Source organism: Cervus canadensis, chromosome 17 (genome assembly GCF_019320065.1).
Source record: "Cervus canadensis isolate Bull #8, Minnesota chromosome 17, ASM1932006v1, whole genome shotgun sequence".
NCBI lineage: Eukaryota > Metazoa > Chordata > Mammalia > Artiodactyla > Cervidae > Cervus > Cervus canadensis.
The window spans coordinates 36,715,611-36,742,195 of record NC_057402.1 but is presented as its reverse complement, the minus strand read 5'-3'; the positions used below and the strand labels follow the sequence as shown (position 1 = coordinate 36,742,195).

Below are 26,585 nucleotides of genomic sequence, written 5' to 3'. Positions count from 1 at the left end.
GGGCCAATCAGGGCTGGCTTATTTCCTTCCAGCCAATCCCCTGTCACCCCCGCCTTCCACCCACCCCGCCCATCAGCCCCCAGGTCCCTAACACCTCCCTCGCATCCCCCCGCGGTTCTGGGGAAGCTTCGTGACGCCACAGGTCCCGCCCCCAGCTCCAGCCACGGGCGAGTGCGTGCTGACGTCATGCTGCGTGCGGGCCGGTGCGGAATCGCTCCTTCAACTCCGCGGGGCAGGAGTTAGTTAGCAAAGAACCGAGGCTGGGCGCACGACCCTCGTCCTTCTGCCCCTGGCCGCACGCTTTGCGCACATCTCTTTTCTGCATGGTGGATATTATTTTTCACTATCCTTTTCTGGGTACTATGGGGGATCATTCCAAGAGTAAGTCTTTCTCTGTATATGTGTGTGGTGTGTGTGTGTGCGCTTAATATGCAATATTTCTAATGCAGAAGAATGTTTAGCGGATTCTACAAGTGGCTTCTATTTGACAGGACACTGGGAGAGAAAAAATCAAAACGAATACATTTTCCTGCAGGACCGTTTATCCTTTGGAATCCTGTTGTTTTAGTTTATAATTAAACATTCTTTCTCAAGCCTGCTAGGCTGACCTCGGGCTGTGAAATCTGCTTCTGTTTTGCGCTAGGGCAATAGTTTGATTTAGGGATGTGGGGTTTTTTTGTTTGCTTGCTTGCTTGTCTTTCGGCCTTTCAAATAAGGAAGATTTCTTTAGCTTGATCTAGGATGTTTAAGCTAAAAAATGTCCAAGAGGATGAGCAGAGACTCCTCTAAAAGCTGATGTGTCTGTGTTGGGATAGGAGGGAGTCGCGGAGAGAGGGAGTGTGTGGACGGAAATGCCGGAACATCACCGTTCAGTATTGATGGGGTGGCGTCCGCAGGGCTTAAATGTCTATTTGCCCTTTCTTCTCACTTACATCTTAGCTTTTAGTTACAGGACATATCATTAAAACGCCTCTGTCCAAGTGAATGTAATACCGTAAAAAAAAAAAACACAAAAAACTGAGGAGGGGGTGGGGAGAGACGAAAAGCCTTCACAGATTCAGAAGATTGTGTTTTTCCGTTTGTTTTTTTCGTTTCCAATTATCTGGACCTTTGCAAAGCCCATTTCCTTTTTAACTTGTGGTCCCAATTTTTGAAAGAGAGCGCGAGCGGGTTGGGTTGGGGCTGGAGCGGCCTTGGCCGGGTTCCGGGCAGCCAGGCCTGACGCGGGCTCCGCGCCCTTCCCCGGCAGAGAAGCCCGGGACGGCCATGTGCGTGGGCTGCGGGAGTCAGATCCACGATCAGTTTATCCTGCGGGTGTCGCCAGACCTCGAGTGGCACGCCGCCTGCCTCAAGTGCGCCGAGTGCAGCCAGTACCTGGACGAGACGTGCACGTGCTTCGTGAGAGACGGGAAGACCTACTGCAAGCGGGACTACGTCAGGTGAGGCCCGCAAGTGTCCGGGCTGCGCCACTGCCCGTCCGGGCCGGGGCTCGAGAATGGCAGGCCGCCTGAGTGCCCCCGCCCCGAACGCGTGCCGCCACGCGTCTCCCGGCCTGGGAACCCCCGAGGGCTGGGCCCCGCAGCCACCCTCGCGACCACAAAGCCTCCTGGGCGCGCGTGCCCTGGGCGGGTAGCAGCCCGGCGGGCGAGGCCGGCCACCGGCCCTATGCTGACAACGCCCGTGCCTTGGGCCCGCAGGCTCTTCGGCATCAAGTGCGCCAAGTGCCAGGTGGGCTTCAGCAGCAGCGATCTGGTGATGCGGGCGCGGGACAGCGTCTACCACATCGAGTGTTTCCGCTGCTCGGTATGCAGCCGCCAGCTGCTGCCCGGAGACGAATTCTCGCTGCGGGAGCACGAGCTGCTCTGCCGCGCCGACCACGGCCTCCTGCTCGAGCGCGCGGCGGCCGGCAGCCCGCGCAGCCCCGGCCCGCTTCCCGGCGCCCGCGGCCTGCATCTGCCAGGTAAGCCGCTTGCGGCCGGCACTGCCCCACCAGCTGCGGGGTGCTGTGCACACGTGGGTGTGTGTGTTCTTAGACGGGTACTTGTGCTCCGGCGAAAACTTGTCACTTGGGTGTGTTTCCGTTTGCCAGCATTGTGGGGGTTTCTGAGTGAGTGCAGAACTCTGCTAGAACGCGACGGAGTGTATGTTCGTGTGTGACCCGGAAAATTGCGTGTGGGTAAACGTGAGCCGGGGTTGTGTGTATGAGTGTTCGGAATTGTGGAGATTTGTGTTCTCAGGAATGTGTGGGACACGGTAGTAGGAAGAGGAGGAAGGTAAATGACAATGGGGCATCTCAAGTGATGACTCTAAGGACCTTGTACTGGGAATTTCAAGCAGTCTGTGTGTTGCGGGAGAGGAAAGACAGGTTTGCCTGGGGGGATGTTTGTAAGGAATACAGTTCCCAGCCTAGAGCTGGGCTCAGCCAGGCAGAAGTCTACCGGTACAGCTCTGAAGGCTGTACAGAGCGCATGTCTGCGTTTTTCTGTTGAGGCCCAGTCTGATGAACAATGTAGCCAAACGTTTCTTGGTGGGAAAGAAGTGGAAGCACAGTGGATTCAGGGATAATGGCAAACACCCCAGGGGATGCTCTAGGTCATAATCAGGAGATGTCCAGAGACTGGTTCTAAGTGCGTGGTTACCCAGTGGGAATGGTGACTGCAGCTGAGCAGTTACCAGCAAGTAGCCACAGACCTGAAGCATCAGTCTGCAGACCAGGCTGAGCCTCTGAGTGTTGTGTGCTGGAAGGGATCAAGCTTTCTCTGGCCCTCTCGTTAGTATCGAATGAGGACATTGAGTTAGATGGGCTATTTGTGAATATTTATCCAGACCTAGAGATGCCTGGAAGGGGATATAATTTGAAACAGTGCGACTTGTATCCAAGGGGAGGTAGACCTGGTTCAGATGGGGGTGTGATGCCAGTATTGAGTGAACCCTGGTCTCCCTTTTGTTTGTTGAAGGTTTCTGGCCACCGGAATGGGGCCCTAAGTACCTGACTCTACCCAACCTGGGGTTGAGAGAACCCAAGGCCAAGTGAGGAGAGTCCCAGCGGCTGCGCGCCGGCCGGGAAAACGGCCGCTGGACAGGGAAACTAGAGCCTTAAAAAGGAGACCCTGGGGCCGAAGTCCAAGGGCTGTTAGAAAGGAACTGTTCCAGGTCCGGGAGACCCACTCCGGACCCCAGGCCAGGTCTTAATGACACACGGTCTGGCCCTGTCCGAGCGGCCCCAGAATCAGGGAGACGGTCTCTTGGGGGATCCCCGGGAGAGGCAGACAGGCCCCCTTGTCCCGATGCAGCGCGGCGCTCGGTCCCTTCCTCTTCCAGCGTCCCAGGCGCGCCTCCTTCCTCTTCTTCTGAAACTGCGTCTCTTCTGGAAGGCTTCCCTCGTCCGGCGGAGGCCTTGCGGGTATTCCGAGGGTCGGGTAAGCGGAGGAGGCACAGCAGGGTGGAACCACTCCTGTCCTGCACAGGCCTCGCTCGGAACTCCCAGGCCCTGCTTGCTTTGCGGGGATCGCGGCGGGGGAGCCCGGTGGAGGAACTAGAGAAGGGACGAAGGTGCACACCTTTCTCCGGGTAGGGCGAACAGACAGAAAGGGAGACCAGACGAACCAGAAAACGAAATAAACGGAAGAAAAGACAAACGAGATCGGGCCCTGCGGGGCTCGGTCGCCGCGGGGCGGGGCGCAGGGGGAGTGGGTGGCGGCCGCTGGCTCACCTCTCGCTCCCTCGCAGACCCGGGATCCGCCCGGCAGCCCTCGCTGCGCCCGCACGTGCACAAACAGACCGAGAAGACAACCCGCGTGCGAACCGTGCTGAACGAGAAGCAGCTGCACACTCTGCGGACGTGCTACGCCGCCAACCCGCGGCCCGACGCGCTCATGAAGGAGCAGCTGGTGGAGATGACCGGCCTGAGCCCGCGGGTCATCCGCGTCTGGTTCCAGAACAAGCGGTGCAAGGACAAGAAGAAATCCATCCTCATGAAGCAACTGCAGCAGCAACAGCACAACGACAAGACGGTGAGGGTCGGGGAGTTGGAGGGTCGGGTCGGGTGGAGCCTCGGGTTCTCACCGCGGCATCGGCGCGCCCTTTTCTGGGCCGGCTCTCGGGAGATCCAGGGCGGAATTGTTTACTCCAGATAGCGTGTCTTTGTGCTTTCAGAGCGAGACTTACCTTGGGGTTGGAAGGCACCTTAATTATTGTTTCTGAGGTCAGGTCTTCCCCAGCCCCATCGGTAGACCGGAGTTGGGGTCCCGGGCTCAGTTCGGAGCCCAAGGCATCCTGGTTTTAAGCTTCAGCAAGTAGGGGAGGGTTGTGTCCATCTCTCAGCGGGACTCGGTTGAAACACTTTCCCTCTGCAAACCCGGAGAGGGCGTGGGAACGCAACCTCGCGTTTTGTTCCCTTGTCATGTTGGCTTCCAGCACTGAGGCTGGCCCGCGGTGGCTGTTTTGGGGCTCGGGGTGTCTTCCAGTGGAGAAGGCGGGCTCACTCGGCCGCTGCGGACAAGTGCCTGCCTCCCCAAACAGTTTCAGGCTCCAAATCATGTGCCAGGGCCTGGGATCCCGGTCTCAAAGGTGGCGGGAAACGCAAGACCTAACTCTTCTGCTTCCCCTCTTCTGCTTGTTCCTCAGAGCCTCCAGGGACTGACTGGGACTCCCCTGGTGGCGGGCAGCCCCATCCGCCATGAGAGCGCCGTGCAGGGCAGTGCAGTCGAGGTGCAGACGTACCAGCCTCCCTGGAAAGCGCTCAGTGAGTTTGCGCTCCAGAGTGACCTGGATCAACCCGCCTTCCAGCAGCTGGTGAGGACCTGCTCTACCCGCCCGGAAGGCTGGACTCCGGGGGAGGTGGGGTGGATTTAGTCACTTAGCCAAGGTGGGAAGGGGTGGGGGACTCTGAGAGGAAGAGGGGCCGGGAGAAGGGGGAGGTTGATGGCTGCAACCGCACCTGGCCCATAATTGGTTCTAAACCAGGTATCCCTGGATTAAAGCGCCAGGAGGAGAGGTCGAGGGATTAACCCACCGTGCCCCCGCCCAACCTAATACTCCTGCGTGTGCCTGGGGGCCGGGCCGACTTCTCCAAGGGCATGCTCCCAGCCTGCTACTTGTCCCAAGGATACCTTAGGGAGCTGGCGGCCCGGGAAAACCAGCTTGGGCACGTCTTCACCGGTTCCTTCCCGGTGTCTCCGCTGCTCCAGGTCTCCTTCTCCGAGTCCGGCTCCCTAGGCAACTCTTCCGGCAGCGACGTGACCTCCCTGTCCTCGCAGCTCCCGGACACCCCCAACAGCATGGTGCCGAGTCCCGTGGAGACGTGAGGGGGGACCGTTCCCCGCCAGCCCGCGGACCTCGCATGCTCCCTGCATGAGACTCACCTATGCTCAGGCCAAACCAGCTCCGAAAACTCTCTCGCCTTTGTAATTATGATTATTGTTATTTAAAAAGAGAAAGGACTGAGAGAGGAGGTCGGGACAGTCAAAATCGCCTGGACGCAACCTGCTTCCACCAGACTGGAGAGCCCTGCTCCGAGGACTTTTATTTTTACAAAACCAGAATTTGGGTTGACTAGCGTTAGCTCTGCCCTCTCCTCTCCCTCGGTCCGTGGCGCCCCCGTTCACGTACCCACCTGTGCGTGGAGCATGAGCGGGGTAGGTCCCGCTCCCGCCCGCGCGGACCATGGCTCCTGCCCTGGCCTGAACCCGCGCTACCTGGTGGCTTCGCCCGCTCTCTAGCGGGGAAGAGGACGGGGTCAATCCAAAGGAACAGACACTCAATCCCCCAAAGCGCATGATTGCCGGAAAAAAGTAGAGACGAGACTTTCCTTGAAAATGTTTTAAATTATCAGTCGACGGAGGACAGAGTGTGTGAGCCTTTGCCGAACAAAACGTAAGTTATTGTTATTTATTGTGAGGACAGCAAGTTCATAGTGGGACGAATATTTTGATCTTAATAAAAAAATAATAACCCTTTGCGACGCTGCTCCTGTGTGCTGTTGGCGCAGCGGGAGGGCTGGACGGAAGGCAGGTTGGAGCTTGGAGCTTCTTTCAACGAAAATGACACTCGGCCCAGGGCCCACGGCTCGTGCCCGCGCCTCGCGCGCCGCTGGCCCGCGTGCTCCCGCGCCGCCCGGGGGCGGGCCCGGCGGGGATTGGGCGTCGCGAGGGGGGCGGGGCTCGGTCTCTGCGCTCCGTGCGTCCCTCGCGGCCCAGCGAGGCCCCCGAAGCGCTAGAGCGCCCAGGCCCTCCCGGAAGCCGGCGCGCCCTCTGCTCGTTCCTCATCCCTGGCGTTTCGCCGCAGAAGCCGGCGGGGTAGCGGGGTGACTCTGGGCGGGAAACCTGCGGTGATCCAATGTCGGCTGTTCCGCTTGCTGAAGCGAGCGGTTCCGTCTCAACCTTGCCTTAGCTCCCGGAGCCGAACCCAATCTGGAGTTCTTCAAGGTCCTCCGACTCTTTTCGGCCCGGTGCACTCGGGCCCTACCTGCGTGCGGTTCTCTTCCCGCGGGTCTGGATGCCCAAACTCCCACATCCAGAATCCTCGCTCGCCTGCCACGCGGGCCCTGCCACCGAGCCACGAGGCTAGCCCGCGGGCCCCGGGGTCGAAAAGGGGGGCCTTGACGGCTCATCCTCGGCTCTGTCCCCAGAGTGGATGCGCGACGTGATCAATCTCGATGCATTTATTAATTCCCCCGTCTAGACAGAGGAGAAGGCCGGGCGGCGGCTCCTTATCTGAATTTGGCATCACCTGCAAGCGATACACTGAAGGAGCCACAACGAGCCCCCGCTAGGATCGCGGCTGCCAGGGAAAATAAGTCCACCCAGAACCAGTCTGGCGTGTCCTTGGTTTATTTTCTTTCCAGACCCGAAATGCAGGGGGCGGGGGCTGGCTCGGGTGGGAGGGGGCTGGGAATGGCCCCTGGATATGCCGTGCCCAGGTCACTTGGTGTGACATTTCAAACCCCTGCGACTTGTTTTCTTGAAAACTGGCTTTAGTGATCGCAGGAAATAACCGAGAGATACTGAATCTCTAGCAGGCCCCCGGGCGAGCACACACACACAAAAAAACGGGAGGCTCAGGTTTTACCCTTCACAAATATTTAACCCTTTGGCAGCCTGGGATAATTCTTTTCCTAGACCAGCCCTCACTTGGACTCAGAAAGCTGCCAGCCTACCAGTGATTCCACTACTCTTGAAGAATCTCTGGCGTTGGGTTTCTGTTTCCTTGTCCCACCAAGTTAAAAGAACCCAAAGGTATATCCTTTGTCCAGGAATTGTTTTGAAAGCGGGCAACACCCTTACTAAGTTGCCATCTTAGCTCAGGTAGGTGCTGGTAAGGAAAAATGTGTCGGAGGGGGGCATTTTTGGTCGTTGGATAGAGAAGTCGATGCCTTCTATTGAAAAGCCATGGGCTGCTTGGATGGCCAGAGGCCACTGTAGGTGTTTCAGCTGAGCTGATGGCTGAATTCTGAAAGCGAATTTCTCACCCCCCCCCCATTAGAAACGGGAGGCTGGCAGCAAAGCTGGCAATTACTGAAAGAAAATGGGAGGAGGTGGGAAGATCGGGCCACATTTATATTTTACTTCCTGAAAGTCAAGGTGATGCTAGCACAGACGTTAAAGAGACTATTCTCCTTCTTCAGGATTTAGGAAATGGTGCTGCAAACTTAGAGATAAAGGAAGAGATATTTAGGGTTAATGAGGACCAGCTTTACCTCTCAAGTGCCCAGAAACGGTTTTAATAATCAGGGTTAGAGTCTTTGAGGGTTTGTTCCCTTAACTTAGATTCTTCCCTCCCAAGCAGAAATACAGATACTTCCTTTTACCTTCTGGTTGGCCACTGGATAGGGGGCTAAACTTCCAAAAGCCTTACTTTTGAAAACTTTTGATTGATCCAGAATATCGGGTTTTGCCTTTTTAAAAAAGGAAGTAACAGGTCCTTGAATTTGAAAAATGTGATTATGGTTGTTAATTAGCTTTGAATTTTTGCTTTTGACAGATTGCAGTATTTTGATGCTACAGATGGAAACATCTGCCTATCTAATTGCAATCACTTCTTCCCTGGCCAACCATAGATCAAAAATCTGATTCCTTTTTGGATGTTTATATGAGTGTGTCTGTTTTTGAATATCGGGAAATAATTCTGATCAAAGTGGTTACTGTGTATTTAGGATATCTGTAGCTATGTGTTGATGTTGTTTAGTCGCTAAGTTGCATATGACTCTTTGACCCCATGGACTATATAGCACACCAGGCTCCTCTGTCCATGGGATTCTCCAGGCAAGAATACTGTGTGGATCGCCATTTCCTTCTCCAGGGGATCTTTCAGACCCAGGGATCGAACCTGAGTCTCCTGCACTGGCAGGCAGATTCTTTACCACTAAGACACCTGGGAAGCCCTGTAGCTGTGTGTATTGCTGTATAAAACATCAGAAGCTCTTCTGTAGTTTGTTGCTAGCCACCCAGAGGGGCACATCGTTTTCCATGTGGGTTTCCAAGAGGCAAGTTTGACTGTAAAGCCTTATTATGATGGTCCCTGGTGAGGTGTCAGATCTATGGTTGGTTAGTTACATTAATAAATATCAATTTTACTGGCTCCCAGGTCATCTTTAAACATCCGCTGTAATACAGTAGGGATTTCCTTGTAAATTAAATTACCTGTAACAATTACAAGTATATTTTATGCTTACTGAACTTTTAAAGTGAGATACCCAGTTGTGTAGTAAAAAAGTCAGTTCAATAAAAGAGGCCATAGGGTGGAAAATGGGAGTTAGTTATTTAAGTAGATTCACCTTAGAATAAGATTTTCTCAGCAGATTTATCTAATAATTTGGGTAGTTCTATGTAATTGAAGCAGGAAAGAGATTCCCAGAGATGGAGAAGTTTATGGCTGCCCTACCACAAAATTTAATACATATTGAAAGGCTACACAGTTCTGGGAAATTCAGAGTCCCTGTGGCAGTATTCCCAATGAACTTTAATTTTTAATGGGTTTTGTAACAGAAATCAGCCTTTCAGTTTTGAATATGAAGTAGCTTTATAGCTTAGTTTTTTCAGAGCTGCAAAGACTGGGTTTAAGCAAGACGTTGTCTAAGATTGTTCTCTTAGGAAATGTGAGATTCTGCCACTGCTGTCTGGGGGAGGGCATAAGTTGCCACACATTTCGTTAGCTGTGTTTTCCCATACAAGTATTCACCAAAGAGAGCAAGGGAATTTGCTTGAATAGCAGCATGCTAGAGATGGGAAACAATGAATGAATAATAAACTATTTGCAGAGGAGTCCCAATGGACTTGTGATAAAAGCAGGAAATTCAGAGAGTTTATTAAGCTGATGTAGGGAAGATTAGAGGCTTTTAAATATGGGTCTGATTGATGTAAAGGTAAACTTTCCTCAAGATACTGGCATTCGGTGCAATAAGGAGGATTGTGTGACCAATTACAGGCTAGCACCTTGTTGATGGAGACTGTGCATGGAAGATGCTGATAAATGGAGTCAGGCTGAGAGCAGTAATAGGAGCGAAAAAGGGCACAGAGAAATACTCCATTGGGAACCAGATGTGGAGTGCTGTGGGGGAGTGGTTCAATTTATAAAGCAAGTTTGGCGCCTCGCAGAACTCACGCCAGAAAGGCTAGAGTGCTAGGTGAGTCCATCTTTTGGATCGGGGCACCGCCCGGTCGATAAGGTCAAGGGCTGGTGAGAGAGTGGGTCAGGGGGTGAGCGGAGGAGCAGGAGTTCAGAAAAGCAGAGAGTTTCCTCAGTGGGAAACAGGATCTTTAAGGCGGGGGGGTCAAGTGGAAGGCGGGAGACCTCTGGGTTCCGGGTGTGGGAGCAGGGAGACGGAAGTGGAAGAAGAGGGGTAGTGAGGAGTAATCCCTTCCCAGAGTATTGAGACCCAAGAATTCAGAAAGCTTGGCAAGGAGCTCTGGAAGAACTGGCCCAGGTGGCTTCCTTCCTGGGGAAGGAAGGAAGGAAAAATGGTAGAGGAGGCGAGTTCCGGATCTAGGTTCAGGGTTCGAGGCTCACAGCGCCCCCGATTGCCTGGAGCGAGGGAGAGGCGCCGAAACTCGGCAGGAAGCCGTGGCCCGGAGATCGTGCTGGGCTTCGGGAAGGAAGAGCCGCGTAGAGCTCCGGGCCAGGGAGCTGCCGCCGAGAGCGGGAAGTTCGGTTGGGCAACGGCGCTGGGCGTTCAAATGTCGCCGCTCTCGGGCCTCGGGCGGCCTTTTCCGTTTTGGCTCCAATTCTCGGCTTTAAAGCCTGGGCGCAAAGGTTACCTACGCTCCGGCTGGGCCCGGTCGCATCGTCAGTTTTACAGGCTGGACCCAGCCGAGGCTGTTCGCTTCGGCCCAGCGGGTCCACCTGTGGCCCCTGAGCCTCGGGGGACCGGGGACCTGGCCCCCGCCCCCAGGAGAACGCCAGTGGGTGGCACTCGTCCCCGTAGATTGGAGCAAGATATGCCTGCGGTCACCTGCGCGCTGTGCTTTCCCCATCCCGGGAGAGTTTAGAAGTCGTAAAACCCAGGGGAGTTAGAGCTTCAATCACTCTGGCCCGGCGGAGCGCGCAATAATAAAGTAGGGAATTTGAGACCTCCAGAAACTGCGCGGGTCGGGAGTCACCCCCCGAGGAGCCCTCGGGCCCGATCCTCGCAGGCTCCCCAGCGGGGTGGGATCGGGGTTTGTCTCAATCAAACCTCCTCCTCTCCCGGACGGGGGGAGGGCGGGCCAAATGAGACCATTCAATTAAATGTTTAATTGCGAATTCTGGTACGGTTTCTGGAAGGTTAATCACAGCTGTCTCCATTATTTATGGCTTTTTGGCAAATTTCCGACCAGATAAGTATATTTCTATTGTGAAGCGTCTTGCAGGAAATCTTATAAATATTTGATTATTCATTTCAGCTACAAGGATTCTGCATCCACTCCCCAAGGTGCGGGAGCAACCGGAATTTGGGAACACCTCCTCTGGATGGGCCGCCCCGGGCGGCGGCGGGTCGCGCAAGAAGCCGGCCGCCGGTACTTGGCTCCCAGGCCCTCTGGCCACGGAGGAGTCCGGGCCGCCGGCAGGAGGGGAGGTGCGGGCGCCAGGGCCGAGCCCCCTCGGCCCGGTGTGCGGCGCTCCGCCCGGCCGCGGCTCGAGGTGCTTCTGCGCGCGCCGCGGCGAGGGCCCCGGGCCCAGGGTCTGGCGCCCCGGGCCTAGTCTCCGCCAAGCCCTGGGAGCGGGCTCCGCTGAAGCGGGAGGGGTTTCCCCCGCCCCAAGCCCCGAGCCCAGCCGGGCTTCGGCCCCGCAGCCCGAGCGCGCGGAAGGCCCCGGGGACCGGGCGGCAGGAGCGCAGAGCGCACACGGATTGCGTTTGCTTCCTTTCGCTTTTGTTTGAAATTGGACCTCTTTATTTTCTATTTGCAAAGAAGTAAAAACAGCATATACATAACTCGACAGCCTTGGGAGGACCCAAAAATTAGTGTCCTGAACAGGAGGTAAGTTTGCTTTTAACAATCCGGTGTAACTCCTGTATTTTCCGTCCCCTCCTCCCCCAGTCTTGAATCGTATAGTATTAATACCCCCCCCCCCCAATCAGATCTTCTTTCTTGTTAATGTTTGATCCTTATCTGACAGAAATAATTCCCAGTGTCACTCAGTGAACGGCTTAGCACTGACCGTCGGCTTAAGGTGGAGAAACGATGAGAACAAGATATGAAAAGGTCAACATCTCCTGGCAGACGCTCCTCCCATTCAGCTGTGAGCCTTGCACAGGAGTAAAAACGTCTATTCAGGACCTTTGTGACCATGTTTTATTTTTACTTCGGCTTCATTGCAGTTATTTGAGAAAATACTTTAGGGTGGTTCACTATGTTTGATCTTTTTTGGATCCCTCATTTTTATTTTGGAGAATTTCAGTTCAGCAATCCTATTTCTATAGGAGACTCTCGGTGGTGGCCGCTGGGAAAGTTAAGGCAGACAAATGAATACAATGCTCTAAGTTAATTTCAGATAGCTACTAGAACATATTATGTAATTAGAATGTGAAACTGTTACAAACATCTTCTACTCAAACCTAATAAGGGAAATTTAAAGCAGGTTAACTTTTAGTAAGTCTTTAAGATATTCCGGAGTTGGAATTAGTTTTTCTTTCAAATCTGCATTGCCTTCACAAGAAAAGTCACCACTGCAAACAGAATAAGTTATTTTATTACAAGAACAAAACAGACTTGCTAACTTTTTGTCTAATTTCACCCATATTACAAATGCAAAGTATATATTATCATAGGATGTAAGTTACCAAACTCCAAACTATTGTGCATAAATGAAATAAACTCACAGAATTAGAAAGAACATTAAAGTATCTACAGTCTTTATAAATAGCATAAAGTATATACCATATCTACAGAGTATAAACATGTGAAAATGAACTTCTTAAGGAGTAGTTACAGTGTTTTGAACAATTTAAAATATTATTGAGGGTACTCAAACACACAACCAACCAAAACCTTTATTTTTTCTCTTTTTTTAAGAAAAACTGTCGAGCTTCTTCCCAGGCCTGCTGAGGAAATCTGTTAGCCAGTTCGAGATAGTCTTGGGAACCAAGGCATTTTCCTGAGGGGGGAAAAAAGAAGAGAATAGTAAACAGGTTAAAGTCTTCAACATTTAAGAAATGAAAATTATTTTGATATCTGAGTAAAAAATGGAGACATACATTTCAAATAAACCATGATGCAAATTTCAGTAAAGGTAACTCACCTATATCTGAAGTATGAAATATATAATATGTATTTTAATTACAATCTATTTCATGCTTCTAAACTACTCAGACATTATTAACCTCTAGGTAAAACATTATGAAAAACACTGTTTTTGGACTCTGGAGTACGAAAATGGGAAAAATAAGTATGGTGAACAAAATAAAAGGACAGTTATGTATTCCATCCTTAAGTGAGCCTGGAAAGGCTGTATCTGTACATAAACTTAATGGTGGTTTTCTAAAATAGTCTGTTTGATCTAAAACATGACTTTAGTTTAAACATAACTTTAATAAATGCTCAAATCTGGCATTCAGTTGCCCAACAAAGCAGAGGGAACTATCAGCAGCTTTACTGGCTACTGAAACAGTCTCCTGGCCAGCCAGTCATCCAGCACTGAGGATTTGGAAACCGGACTTCTTCCTTAGCAATAAGAATGGGGTGTGTCAGAAGCTGCTTCACACTTAGAATTTAGAGGTTTACCTGGGCAATGAACTCAAAATATCTTGAAACATTTTATGGGGACATTCTAAGCAATAGGGGAACAGATGTCCAGGTGCAGACTAGCAACTTAGTGTGGCATCATTGTTTTTTAAAATCAGATAAGCATATTATGAGCTGTCACTAGTATAGTGATGACTTTTCTAAGCAAAGCAGAGAACAGTTCCCCATTTGCTGTTTTGAAGATTAATCCCATAGTAATTGGGGAAAGCATGAAAGTCAGAGAAGATGATCCCTTGGAAAAGAGAAGTTGAAACCAAGCAGACAGGGGCAGCCCCTGGGACATGCCTGACAGATAGGCAGCAAATGGTGACTCATCCTTATGTCAGGAGGAAGAGGAAGAAAAAGAATGTCTATACTTCTTACTGGCAAACAAAACAAAACAAAACAAACAAAAAACTGCTGTGCAATTAAAAATAAATACATTAGAAGATTTTTCTAGGCATTTTCAAAATTCAACATTTAAACCACTGTTTTTAAGATATAGTAACAAATTACTATTACAAATTATGATTTTTTTTCTAGCCTCTAACAACTTAAAAAAGCTGTGACTGAGTCAGGGAAGAAGTGAATTTGCACACTAATTCTGACTTTGGCAAATGGTACCAACTATGATGTTGACTTGAATTTCTAAAAAGGGGCATAGCTTTCTGTTTACTTGAGAGTGTCTGAGCCAATAAGAAATGACATTTTTTCATGATACTGTTACAGTTTTAGTTATATTCTCATTTATGTACTTTTCAGCACCTGTCCATTGTAAAGAACTGTGAGACACACATACACCCTCTGCCCAGGGTGACCTTCTCCTCCCCCAAAGTGAGGGCTACTGAGTGGGTGCCCCAGAGGATCTTGCTGGGACTAGACCTCTGGCCACTTTAAAGACTATCAAACTAATGGAAGAATTGGGGAAAATCTGGATGAAGTTCTCATTAATCAGAGATGCTGACATGACAGTCAGACAAAGAGCAACTTGTACTTCTTAATAATCGTGTGGGTAGCAGAATATTTAAAAAAGTAAAAATGCACTTGAAAATTCTGCATCTCAACTGTGATCACAGGACTCACTTCAGCAGAAATGCTACAGGGAAAAAAACATTTTTTTGTAAATCTTTTGGCCCCTGAACTGTGCTCTTTCTTCATGTAAAACAATTTTACAATTTTTATTTTCAATAAAAAATTCAAGTGCTGGAATTTTAGGGGAACATATGGGCTACTATCAATGACAATTTTATTCTGAACACGGGTAGGGAACTAAATGTATGTAATTTCAGCATTTATGTGAGTAACGTAGGCCTATATTAATGATCTGATTGTATCTTCTATTACAAGGTAGGTAGCTCTTTAGTAATTATTCACCATTTATTATAACTTGCATGAGGTGAGTATAAATTATATGAAGATGTTTCATGCTTTTACTTCCATGGATTTCTCTGTATATTCTGATACACTCATGTTTGATGACAAAATCAATTTCTTTATTCTCTGAAATATACTTGGTATCTGAACTTCAAATATTTCAGGTGATGTAATAAATTGATTTCTCTAACAGTTGCAAAGGGTGGAGTGAGAAATGTCCAGCTAACAAATACATAACATTTAATTTCAACAGAGACATACCTTTGGGCTGATAAGACTGGTTATCTGCCTGACCTGAAGTCTGTGCAAAATCCTGTGTGAAACGAGAAAAGTGTTTTTATATCAATGCTATGCATGGAGAACTTTGCTGAGAGTGGCTTTAAAAATGCCTCTGAATCTGAGATAACTATTTTTACCATGAATACTTTGGAGCCCAAATATAAAAGCTTAAGAAACTGATGTTATGTAATTCAGGTTCTCATATTTAAATCAAATAATGATGACTCAAATCTAAGTATCACCAATGGCCAGGTTGTTGCCTGCTGTGGAAAGTATAACTTTGTTTTATATCTAACAAACTGAATTCTTTAGCCAAATACTGTCTTAAAATATTGACAGACTTTTAACATTAAACAAAATCCACAAGTATAAAAGCCCTTATGTATTCTGTAGCTAAGTTTTTTTAATTGAAGTATAATTGACATACAATATCATATTAGTCTCAGCTGTGCAGCATAGTGATTCCATATTCATCTACATTTTGAAATGGTCACCATGATCTGTTTAGTTATCAGTTGTCACCATACAATCTTATTACTGACTGTATTCCCTACACTGTACGTTAAATTCCTATGACATTGATTTTATAGCTGAAAGTCTGTACCTCTTAATTCCCTTCACGTATTTTGCCCACCTCCCCATCCCACTTTCCAAACCACCAGTGCTCTGTATTTCTGAGTTTGTTTCTGTTTTGCTGTTTGTTTCACTTTTTAGATTTCATATATAAGTGAAATCACATGGTAACTGTCTTTCTCTGACTTCTTTCACGTACTATAATATTCTTTAGGTCCATCCATTCTATAGCTAAATCTTAAAGTCCAGCAATTTTACTCTTTGATGGAACATGAAAAAGGTCATCTATAATATGTGAAATTTCAGGGACTTCCCTGGTGGTCCAGTGGCTAAGACTCCATGCTCCCAGTGCAGGGGACCCGGGTTCAATCCCTGGTCAGGGAACTAGATCCCACATGCCACAACTAAAGAGTTTGTATGCCGCAAGTAAAGACCTGGTGCAAATAAATAAATAAATATTTAAAAAAAAAAAAAGTGAAATTTCAGGAACCTAGGACAAACTGCTAGCTCTTATTTTTAATATTTTCTAGTAGTCACTAGAAACACAGGGGACCTTGAAGAACCATTATATAAACGAAAGTCTAATGTACTTTCATTCTCTTGAGCACAATAATTTATAGGAAAAAACCAAACTTGTTTTTAACATCCTATCCCAAATAAGCATTATAAGAAATTTCCATAGTTATTTATAAAATCTGTGCTAAAATATATGGTTAATGTGTTAGATTTATATTAAATTATACTTAATTGTGTATTAACTATAATAGAGTCAAATTAGAAGTATTCTGAGATCAACACCAGATGAAAATACTATATATGATCCTTACTTTAGATTCTGGTACCATTTATATTTTTATAAATTGTTTTCCAAGCAGTTGAAAAAAATGTAAGGGACTAAGATGGTACAGCTACAAAATTGTCTTTGCTCAATAATCACTGTCTTGGTTGAGGCCTCTTTGCGCAGGCCACAAAAAGCTGCATATCATCTCTCTGGAGGACCCTGTCCCCCTTTCCTCTCTTGCCTTACTTTTCTCCACAGCATTTAACACAATCTGACATGCTCTTTATTTTGCTCATTTATTTGTTTTTTGTTTGACTCCCCCAACTCTACATTTCAAGGCAGGAATTTGTATCTGTGTTGTTCGCTGCTGTATTTCCAGTGGAGCAGTGCCCAGCACACCAGAGGCACTAAAAATTTACCTGTTGAATGAAAGAATGAATTTTAAGATCATGGTCTTAAAATTCTCTATAACGTATTTCCTGTTTAATCCTAAGGCTGTAAGAATATATGGAGAATCCTATATGTTGATATGATGGTTATATAAAACTTCATTAAGATTTTAATTATTAACTATAAGATTTTTTTTGAATATATATACCCTACCTATAAATCTGAATATATTTGAATTTTTTTTTTTTTTGGAAACTGGAATCTAGACTCAAAAACAAACAAGTTGAAAATGAAACATTTCTAAGCATAATTGATCTAGTGTGTTTATTAGCTGATCATCTAGTAGAGGATAGTTTAAGAAATGTAAACCACTTCTAAGGTGAAGAAAGCTTGGGGGATTCTTTAGCCATCCCAACCAGCTGGGCACTGTTATGCCCTTTCAAAAGTGATACATGTGTATTAGCCAGAATAAGGAACAATAACAATACAAAGCTCTGCTTTCTGTTTCATTATTACTATGAACAGAAAACACTGTCTATTAAGCATAAGTGTGTCATGGAACAAACACGTATTGGCTTTAGGGTGCAACATTTGAAAAAATAATGGAAGATTTTCAGCAAATAATGTCATTGTGTAATGACAGAAAAGAAATAACACAATTAGCTATTAGCAAATGTTAAAAGAATAACCAAACTGATTCTCTATTGTCAGTTGACTGGGTTAATTTAGATGTGGAAATTCTGCTTTGCTACAGTACTGATTCTGATTCGAGTCCTATAGAATTTCACTGGATCAGCAAAATATAAGGCCATAATTAAAAGTTCTAGATTTGAGAAAAAGCAACAAAATGTTTTTTTTTCTTATGCATACACAGTCAGTGTGTGTGTATATACATATGAATATTTATTTAAAAATTTACAAATAAATTGCAGTTTTAATCTTTCTTCAGCAGTTATTATCTATTCCCTATAAATAGACAAAAAGCAAGATGAAGTAACAGTTAAAGCCTTAAAGAAGTCTTTTAAAAACATTTCCTTAGTACAGGCTTAACTGGAAAAATACCTTTTTCTTGAAATCCTCCAAATAGAAATATATACAATACTCAAACCCCAGTTTTACTATCATGACAGTCAAGCACATAAATAGGTGAAGTTTTGGGGTAATGTGGATGGCAAGGGTAAACAGCTGGTTCATTTTTATTTTTCAGTCTCATTAGCTTTCACACAGAGTCAGAGAATTTGGCATAAGTACAGAAGGTACCTGAATAAACGTGGCCAGCAGAACACAGCTCATCTCTTGCTCCAGAATGATCTTGTTCTGAAGGTTGCTGTAACAAGCGGCGATAAGTGACGGGAAGAGCACTTTGGTCAGCCGTGGGTCACTGAAATACTGGAAGGGCAGCTGACAGAGCTTCTGCAGTACCGTGGGGTGGCGACCGGACTGCACGATGACCTGCCAAGGAGGAGCCCAGGTCAGCTGCCGTGGGGCCCTGGCCTGCCCCGCGTCCCGCTTCCTCAGCCCGCAGTGCCCGCAAGAATCACGGAAGACGTGCTGAGGAAGTGTAAGGAGGAAAGGAAAATACTCCTAACTCCTTATCAGAGCTTAATTTGAGTGATATTTGAAAGGAGCAGAAAAGAAAGAAATCTCATTTCTTAACTTAAGGAAAAGATGCCAAAAGTTCTACATCCATTTAAAAATTCTTACAATCCACGAGGAACCATGGATTCATCATGGAGAGAGGATGCCCACGAAATGGATTTAGGATACGCACTACTTTAACACAGTGCCGCACCCTTCACTCTTCCCCTTAAAGCAAAATAGCCATATTCCTTAAAGCCTGCCAAGAGCTCACTCAGAAGATACCCTCTCCTATACCCTCCCACTGCAGTCTTCCCCTACCCTAGCTCATGGAATATACTGAACACAGATCAGTTTATTCCATATGTAGACAAGCCCCTGGAAAGAAAAAAAGGGGTTTGTTAGGGGAATGGGAACAGTTTCAGCCGAAAAAAAAAAAAAAAAAAAAGCTCCAAAAGTTCCTTCCTCCAATCCATACAGCTTATCTGTGTTTCCATCAGTGCCATTGAGTCTAAAAGGAGAATTGTTTAGATAAACGAGACTGTTGTCCTAAAGCAGTCTAGGTTTACAACTGTGTACATTTTAAGAAATGGGGCAATGCAATTAATGGGCTTGCAGGGAAGCCCTCCGAACTTACTCCCTAGGCCTATATGATAAACTAAGAAACATCAAAATCAGATCTGTTTCAAGTAACCTTGATTAGACTGTTCTAATATAAAAGAGCTGGGTGACCCAAAGCCCCACTTCTTGGTATAGGAGGAAGCTCATGGAAGGTTAGGAACACTGTAAAATCTAAGGTCAAGACTGTAAATTGTACTTGGAAAAACACAATTTTACAGGTACACACCCAGACAGGACTGCATTCAAATTAAAACCAGAAGGACAGAATGAAACAGCAGAGGCAGGAGAAACATAAATTATAGGGATTTACAAGTTTTCAAAGTACTTTTAACAATACTTTAAGAACATACTCTCAGATGATAATGCAGTTTGGTTTAAGAACAAAATCAACAAAGTAATAGTTCACATATTTTAGTTCAATAGCTAAAATGACATCAAAAACCTTTAGAGAATGTTGATAGGGACTTGTTAATACCTTCAAATCCAGCAGGAATTTTAAAGACTTGCAGTGTGACAATTCAGCACATGGCTATAGGCTGCCATCCCTGACACTGGCTGAGAAAAATGTGCCCCTATCATCCACTTTATTGATAAAGCATTTACTTAAATCTTTATTTTAATTATTAGCTACAAATTTTGTCGCACAGCCAAATGATCATCACTTTAGAATTTATAATGATACCATTATTAGAAGCCTCTTTCCCCCTCTTTGGACAAAAATTAAGAACAAGTTTTTTCTTTGGAACTTCACTGTTAAAATGCTATTACTGGAAGACTCCCTAATTGAAAAGATATTAAACTGGACAGTCTGGCTGGCACAGGCACAATGTTAAACTCAAAGATGGCGATTCCTGGTTCCTGGTAAATCAGCACAGAACATGAGAGCTTAACCGTAACTTATTCCACCTGGACTCCTGACCCTCACTGGGGAGGGGGGGTCAGTCCCTTGGGGGTCAGTCCCCTCTGGGAACAGAGCTGGCTATGAGTTGTCTGTTGAAAAAGTGAGTTTACAGAGGTCACCAGCAGGGTAGTGAGATGCCCTGTCAGAGGCCACTATCTTTAAGTCCCCTGACTGCAGAAGACACAAGTGGAGGTAGGCAGTTTGGGTGCCTGGGGGTAAGGAGTTCTAGCCATAGGACCACCCAAGACAGGACATAGCCAGACTACAGTCAGGGGTCTGCGAGGGGTGCTGCGAGCTACCCCCCTGGCTTGGCAGTGAGCCAGAGGAGGACATCTAGTTAGCACTGTCCCTCAAACCACATTTCGGACATTGTGGGGAGACAGCACGAGGCTCAGCAGGTGAGACAACTCCTGGGTAAGGCCAGCGGGCTCGGGCACAGGGGTGGCAGTTTGCTGTCACGCGCACAGGTGAACAGTCAGCTGAGTTAGGTTAGGTACTTCCTGTAGGCGCAGGGAAGCAAGGCTGGGGATGCAAACAGCCTGACCTCAATGCTCAGGGCCTTGGGGATGAGGAGAGAGTTGCCTGAGAGGCTTTTGACAGGTTAGGGGATGAGGGCAGGACTCAGTTTTATTTCATCCAGTCACTCAGTCCCAGGCCTTAGGGGGGAGTCAAATGTCACTTGGGACGGCTTAAGCTGTCCAAAATCAGTAGAAAGTTAACAGGGAGTCATCACAGGACATGAACGTCTTGCTGAATGAAAGAAACATATGTAAGAGAAATCTCCTACCATATGATGTCAGTATGTCTCTCTATATACCTTCCTCTTGGAGTTGCAACTAAATCAGTAACTGATTTGTCACCTTTGTCCGGACAAAGGCCTAAGGTGGCACCACCCTGAGCCTGGCCAGGCCACCTGCCCTTTCTTTCAGGGCATACAGGTCAACACAAACATAAAAAGTATTTTCACAGAGCCCCCTTTCCCAACCACTGAACCAAGGAAGGATGTGACCGGCCTGTAGATTTCTTTAGAGGCCATAGTCATCAGACAACAGGTAGGGAGCTGGTGTGGCCTCAGTAGTAATGAGAAACCTCCTCTGAAACATTTTGTCCATTTTCAGATGCAGACTAGGACTCCAAGGAAACCAAGAGAACTTCTAGCAACTTCAGATCAAAAAGGACTTCCCTGGTGGCTCGGACGGTAAAGTGTCTGCCTACAATGCGGGAGACCCAGGTTCAATCCCTGGATCGGGAAGATCTCCTGGTGAAGGAAATAGCAACCCACTCCAATATTCTTGCCTGGAAAATCCCATGGACGGAGGAACAGTCTACCAGGGTTGCAAAGAGTTGGACATGACTGAGCGACTTGACTTTCACTTTCACTTTCAGATCAAAAGTGACTGAAATTGAACTTGCCTCTTGCTCCTGGGTGTGATTCTAAAATACATACTAACTACAGAGCTAGGAGATCTGAGTTCTGGCCTTTACTCTAGTCACCAACTAGTTGTGTGACCTAAGCAAACTGTTCAGTTGTTTGGGGTTTTAATTTTTTTTTTTAAGTATACTTTTCAATGAAGCATAACGTATATCCCCTTTAAGTTAAAAGCCTGATTTTTCACAAAGTGAACATACCTGTGTTAGTGTGAGTCGCTCAGTCATGTCTGACTCTTTGTGACCCCATGGACTATAGTTTGCCAGACTCCTCTGCCCATGAAATTTTCCAGGCAAGAATACGGGAGTGGGTAGCTCTTCTCCAGGAGATCTTCCCAACTCAGGGATGGAAGCACATCTCCTGCATTGCAGGCAGACTGTCTACTGTCTGAGCCAGTAGCACTCAAATAAAGAAAAAGAACACGACCAAGAGTTCTGGGTCTTTAATATACTCTTTCTCACTGAGAATTAGATTCCCGCATTTTGAATTTAAGACAAGTCACACTGAAACTACTTGACTGTATCAGAACATGAGACAGCACTTCAAGACCTTCTTGGACCCATTCTTGGTCATCCTCTGGAGAGAATTCTCCTTTGGGCTTCTAAGCAACGGCCAGCAGGAGTAGTTCCATGGTCACTGAAGAAAGGCACCTTTTACCTGTATGCCCTGGCACTCACTACCTTTTTTCTTCACTGGCAAGGGGTTGGGAGAAGGAATAGGGAGAGGGTAAGAGAGGAAGTGGGTGAGAGACCCTCACTTCCTTTTCTTTTTGGAACTATCAACAATTCTGGGAAGAAGGGGCTTTTTGGAAAAGGAGAGTTGCATGCTGCCAATGTGTGCTATAGCCTTGGAAAGAGGGCCAGGAGGATCTGAATACCGGCACTAAAAAGACATCTGGGAAAAAAATAAAAATAAAAGGAATCTGGAGTAGACAAGTGGGACATGTTGATTCTTTCATCTGCTGATCCCTGGACACCCACTAAGCCTTCTGGCTCCAATCTTTGCATTTCTTACCAAGTGAAGTATATAACTGGGTGCCCCAATTGAGGAAGCCAGAAGAGAGCTCTAAATTCAGTGGCCATTTACTGAATACTTCCTGTGCCAAATGCTGAAGGGGATATGGAGAGGAGTCAAGCCTCACCACAAAGGACAATAATACAAAGGGGCCTGGGTCATCAGAGAGGGAAGGATAAGGTACTGGGGGATCCCATGGGAGGGAGAGATTACTCCTTACTAAGGTGAGGAAGGCTGCACTGAGCAGGTGGGTTGGACCTTCAAGGTTAGATCAGATCTGAGCGCCTAGAACTGTAGGTGGAGGAATTTCACGTGGAGAGAAGAAACAACCTAGATTCAGTGCCAGCCCGTCTTTGTCTGCTCAGGCTGCCATCACAGACTACCTTAGACTAGGTGGCTTAAATGACAGGAATTTGTTTTCGCACAGTTCAGAAGCCCGGAAGTTTGAGATCAGAGTGCTGCAGGCGGGGTTTTGGTGGGGGCTCTCTTCCTGGTTTGCACACTGACACCTCACTGTGTCCTTATGTGGCCTTAGTGAGTGTGCGTGAGGCCACCAATCCTATTACATTAGGACCCACCCTTGTGACCTCATTTGACCTTAATTAACTCTTAAAAGTCCTATCTCCAAGGAATGTCACACTGGGGGTTAGGGCTCAACATATGAATTCTGGGGGAATACAATTCAATCCACAGCTCAGGTCCGATTCCTTGTCATCCCTGGCCAGCATGAAGTATCATTAGCAGGCTACCCTCACTAACCTGATGTATTTTAGAAGTGCCTGGGCCAGTTGTCTCTCAGAGGCCACAAGCATGAATCTGCAGGCTCAAGGGAGCTTGGTGTTAAGTAGCCCTGGCTCTGGTTGGTTAAGTGGTTTGAGCCACAGTGTTCTTTCAGTGAAACAGAGGCAGATGGCAGCCTTCAGGGTTTAGAGGATCAAAGAAAACCGCGTCTGTGATCACAATGTAAAAGGCATTTAGGAGCCTTTGGTTAGCTCACCAGTTCTGCTGCCCCGAGTCTCCTCCTGCCGGATCTGGCTTCCCTACACTCGCAGAACCAGAAGTCCCCTCCCAGTGTGTGAGGCCTAATGAGTGCTTTCTGTCATCCTGCCCCCGCCTCTCTGTAAGGGCTGCTCATCAGAACAGGGCGCCTGGCAGCAGCGGGCCCTGCTCTGCCTGGGACTCATCAGAAAGCTTCATGCCACCTGGGAAGCCATGCCGCGGCCTCTCCCTGGCCCTGCCTCCACAGGAGAGAGCTGTGCAAACAGGCTGGGGATGCCAGCCAGGATCTTGTGGTGGCGGGGTAGGAAGTGCATTCTGACAGCTCTGAAAAGAAAATCCTAGCATAAGCACGATCCAAGAAACACAGGTAAGTGGTACAGAGAAACAGTCTTAAGCTTAGTCTGTGTGTGTGTTGGGGCTGTTGTGCCAGATCTGTCAATCTGAAAACAGCAGGAAGGGCCAGAGCTAATAAGGCTGGTGTTGTGGGCTCCTGATTCAGACCCAGGAGGAGCTTCCCTCCAAGCACTTAAGGAAATCCTTAAGCCCAGGAAGCCTTCCCAGGCAGCACGGCCAGAGATTGCCTCTGCTTTTCAATGCAAAGACAAGGCAGCAGCTCTTATATTGTAAATTGTGTGAGCAGCTTAATTCCTAGTTCCAGAAGGGCAGGAACTGTTTCCTTTTCTGTCCTCCCCTGCTCTGCTAGAGGGCTGGGTACCTCAGAGTTACTGGAATGAATGAACCAAAGTGACACAGGGTCCCTAGTTAACACATTCTTCTGTACCTTGCCTTGGGGGAGAATCATACCAAGATCTCTTCTCATGGGGTACAGATGCCATTTTCTGAAGCAGGTCTCCAGTTCACAACATCTTAGGTCTGCTCAGCTAGTCCCTTGCCATAGATTGAAGGTTTGTGTGCCCCCCCTCAATTCTTATGTTGAAATCCTAATCCTCATGTGATGGCATCAGGAGATGGGGCCTTCAGGAGGTGATTAGATCATGAGGGTGAAGCCCTTGTGAATGAGATTAATACCTTCATAAAAGAGACCCCAGAGAGCCCTCTAGTCCTCTTTCTGCCTTGTGAGGATATGATGAAAAGCTGGTGGTCTGTAACTTGGAAGAGGGCCCTCCCCAGAACCCTGATCTTGGACTTCTAGCCTCCAGAACAATGAGAAACAAATTCCTATTGTTTTACAAGCTACCCAGTCTATGCAACTTTGTTACTGCAGCCTGAACTAAGACATCCCTAAAGAATGGATTCTGTGATCATTCGTCTGCTCCCCTAGAAGGAAAGTGGGCTTGAGACTCTCAGCATCCCACATGGGGCTCCCTGGCCTGGTTATAAGGAAAGGGAAAAAAAATCCTCCTCCTTTGTGGGTAGTGGGGTGACACTGGTCTCTCACTTGATGTGAAGGAATCCAAAATTGTCTAGGCAACAAAACTGCCAGTTGTGGCTTCTTGTTCATTCACTAAGTCATGTCCGATTCTTTGCGACCCCATGGACTGCAGCATGCCAGAACCTCAGCAACATCCAATGCAGCAGAAAGCCTGTCACTGGCGGAGACGGTACTCAGTAGTCTAGGAAGCCCCTCTATCTACATCATCTCAGGCTCTCAACACCCTTGAGGGGGGCAGACACAGATGGCTATACTCTTTTATAAGAAGAGCTCTGAAACTCAGAAAGTTTGAGAGACTTGTTATAGGTCCACTGGCCAGTCATTTATGGAGCTGGGCCTGGAAAACTCTTCTGACTCTGAGAGCTGGCTTCTCTCTCGCCTCTCAGGCCTGTCCAGGGCTATCGAACCCAGGGGGCTGCCCCTTCCTTGGCAGAGGGGCTCTCTGTCGCCAAGCCCTGAGCTTGTTCCAATGACTGGCTGCCAGCCAGCTCCTCACACAACTTTGCCAGCCCAGATGAAGAGGAGGATGACATACTGCCATTCTAAACAGACTAAACCAACTGACATACACAGATTAAACCAACACAAAAGACCTTTCTTCAAAAACCTATATTCTGCTTAGCTAGGTATCAAATAGCCAGTTCTTGGCTATGTGCTAGGCTGTGCCAAGGGTTTGTCTCAAACTATCAGACATAAGAACTTGAAAGAGAGGAACGGTTGGTGATGGGGCTAGATTCTCAGGAGTGAACTGTTGGAACATGTGACTTCTAAATGAGGACCCTCTTGTGATGGTGATGTAATTAGCTGCCTTCTGGATTTTGCGTGCCTGCAGACCAGGCCTCGTTTTTGAAACAACCACTATCACCTATGATGTATTTATAATGCTAATCCTTGGTATGACCTGAAGAGTTTTTCCCAACAGTTAAATTTCAGGAAGGAAAAAAAAGGAAAGTGGAGGTAAGCTACTGAGTCTGGTAAGCATCTGGTCTAGAAATGCAGTTGGCCTGGGCAGTCTGCGTTTTTCAAATCTGTGAAATGACAACTGCCGTAGTCACTTCAAAGATCCCAAGGAGAGCAGCTAGGAAGGCCTCTGGGGACTCTATCATGTTATGTAAATGGAAAACAGCCTGATTCTCCTCACCCAGAAGGCCCCCTTCCTCCAACTGTGACCATCTGGAATGCAACCAAGAACCAGGAAGTGAGCAAGCAGGCTGCTGAGCAGGGAAACCAGTTCATTCATCAAAACTCTGCTGAGCATCCACTTTGGCCAAGCGCTATGCAAGGCTGGGGAGCGGGGCAGTGAATGAGTCAGAGACACCCCTGCCCTCACAGAGTGCCCAGTCTGTCCACAAAACCCACGTCAATTATTTATAGCTAAGTTCTGCAAGCTCCAACTCAGCCTATCAATTCACATTTCAGAAGCAAGTCTAACAAAAGTGGATTGGAATCAGCAAATTAGGAGACTGCTGGAGACAGAAAGAAGCACCGGCTGACACTAATAAGTGAGGGGGTGGGAATTAAAATTATTTCAAGAAGAAGTAAGAATTGAGAAAGTTTCCTGGAATCATTTAGTATAAATGGTTGGCCTTGAGTGACATTACTATACTATAGTAACACATATTATAACCCATGACCTTCTCTTAGTACTCTATACTTAAAAAATTTGCTTCACATACATGATAATGCTCATGTACTTGATACTATAGTAGGTATTCATTTCTTAAGGCATCAAAAATATATATTAAGTATGATTTAAGTTTAAGAAATAAGAGACTAAAATTTTAAAAATGAACACGAGTAGTTAATGTTAAATAAATATTTTGTTTTAAAGGTAAGTTTAGTCCTCTGCAAAATTCACTTATATGGGAACAGCTCTCTCCCTGACCATACCAAAACCATAACACTAAATAACAGAAATAAACTAGAAAAAGGTTCTGTGGGGCAGTTTCTTGGCCCCTTTCTAAATCCATCCATTCAACTATCCCTCCAAGCATCTTAGATACAACCATGGTGTCCTATAGCAAAATCTCCATCTCTCCAGAATTCACCTACATTCA

The 26,585-nt window shown here is 47.3% G+C and overlaps 2 protein-coding genes across 3 annotated transcripts in view; one reads left to right on the top strand and one right to left on the bottom strand.

Annotated features, from left to right (window-relative positions):
* Nucleotides 1-211: 211 nt before the first annotated feature.
* Nucleotides 212-5,956, top strand: ISL2 (ISL LIM homeobox 2). The gene is made up of 6 exons (XM_043434593.1): nt 212-381; nt 1,250-1,439; nt 1,698-1,960; nt 3,730-4,013; nt 4,627-4,794; nt 5,190-5,956. Exons 1-6 carry the CDS (start codon nt 324-326, stop codon nt 5,304-5,306), a joined length of 1,080 nt encoding a protein of 359 aa, XP_043290528.1. The 5' UTR covers nt 212-323; the 3' UTR covers nt 5,307-5,956.
* A 6,093-nt stretch (nt 5,957-12,049) lies between these two features.
* Nucleotides 12,050-26,585, bottom strand: part of SCAPER (S-phase cyclin A associated protein in the ER) — a 410,821-nt gene continuing 396,285 nt past the window's right edge. For both annotated transcript variants that reach the window (XM_043489284.1, XM_043489285.1), the window contains exons 30-32: nt 17,854-18,045; nt 14,832-14,883; nt 12,050-12,570 (exon numbers count right to left, since the gene is read on the bottom strand). In XM_043489284.1, coding sequence (XP_043345219.1) covers nt 12,467-12,570; nt 14,832-14,883; nt 17,854-18,045 — 348 coding nt within the window. In that variant the 3' untranslated portion in view covers nt 12,050-12,466. The remainder of the gene's footprint in view (nt 12,571-14,831; nt 14,884-17,853; nt 18,046-26,585) is intronic.

Bases quoted from the DNA above. Each gene is read 5' to 3' on its own strand.
- ISL2 (XM_043434593.1), top strand. From the start codon at position 324: ATGGTGGATATTATTTTTCACTATCCTTTTCTGGGTACTATGGGGGAT. The intron at 4,014-4,626 runs GTGAGGGTCGGG...CTTGTTCCTCAG, and splicing joins AACAGCACAACGACAAGACG to AGCCTCCAGGGACTGACTGG. The intron at 4,795-5,189 runs GTGAGGACCTGC...CCGCTGCTCCAG, and splicing joins AACCCGCCTTCCAGCAGCTG to GTCTCCTTCTCCGAGTCCGG.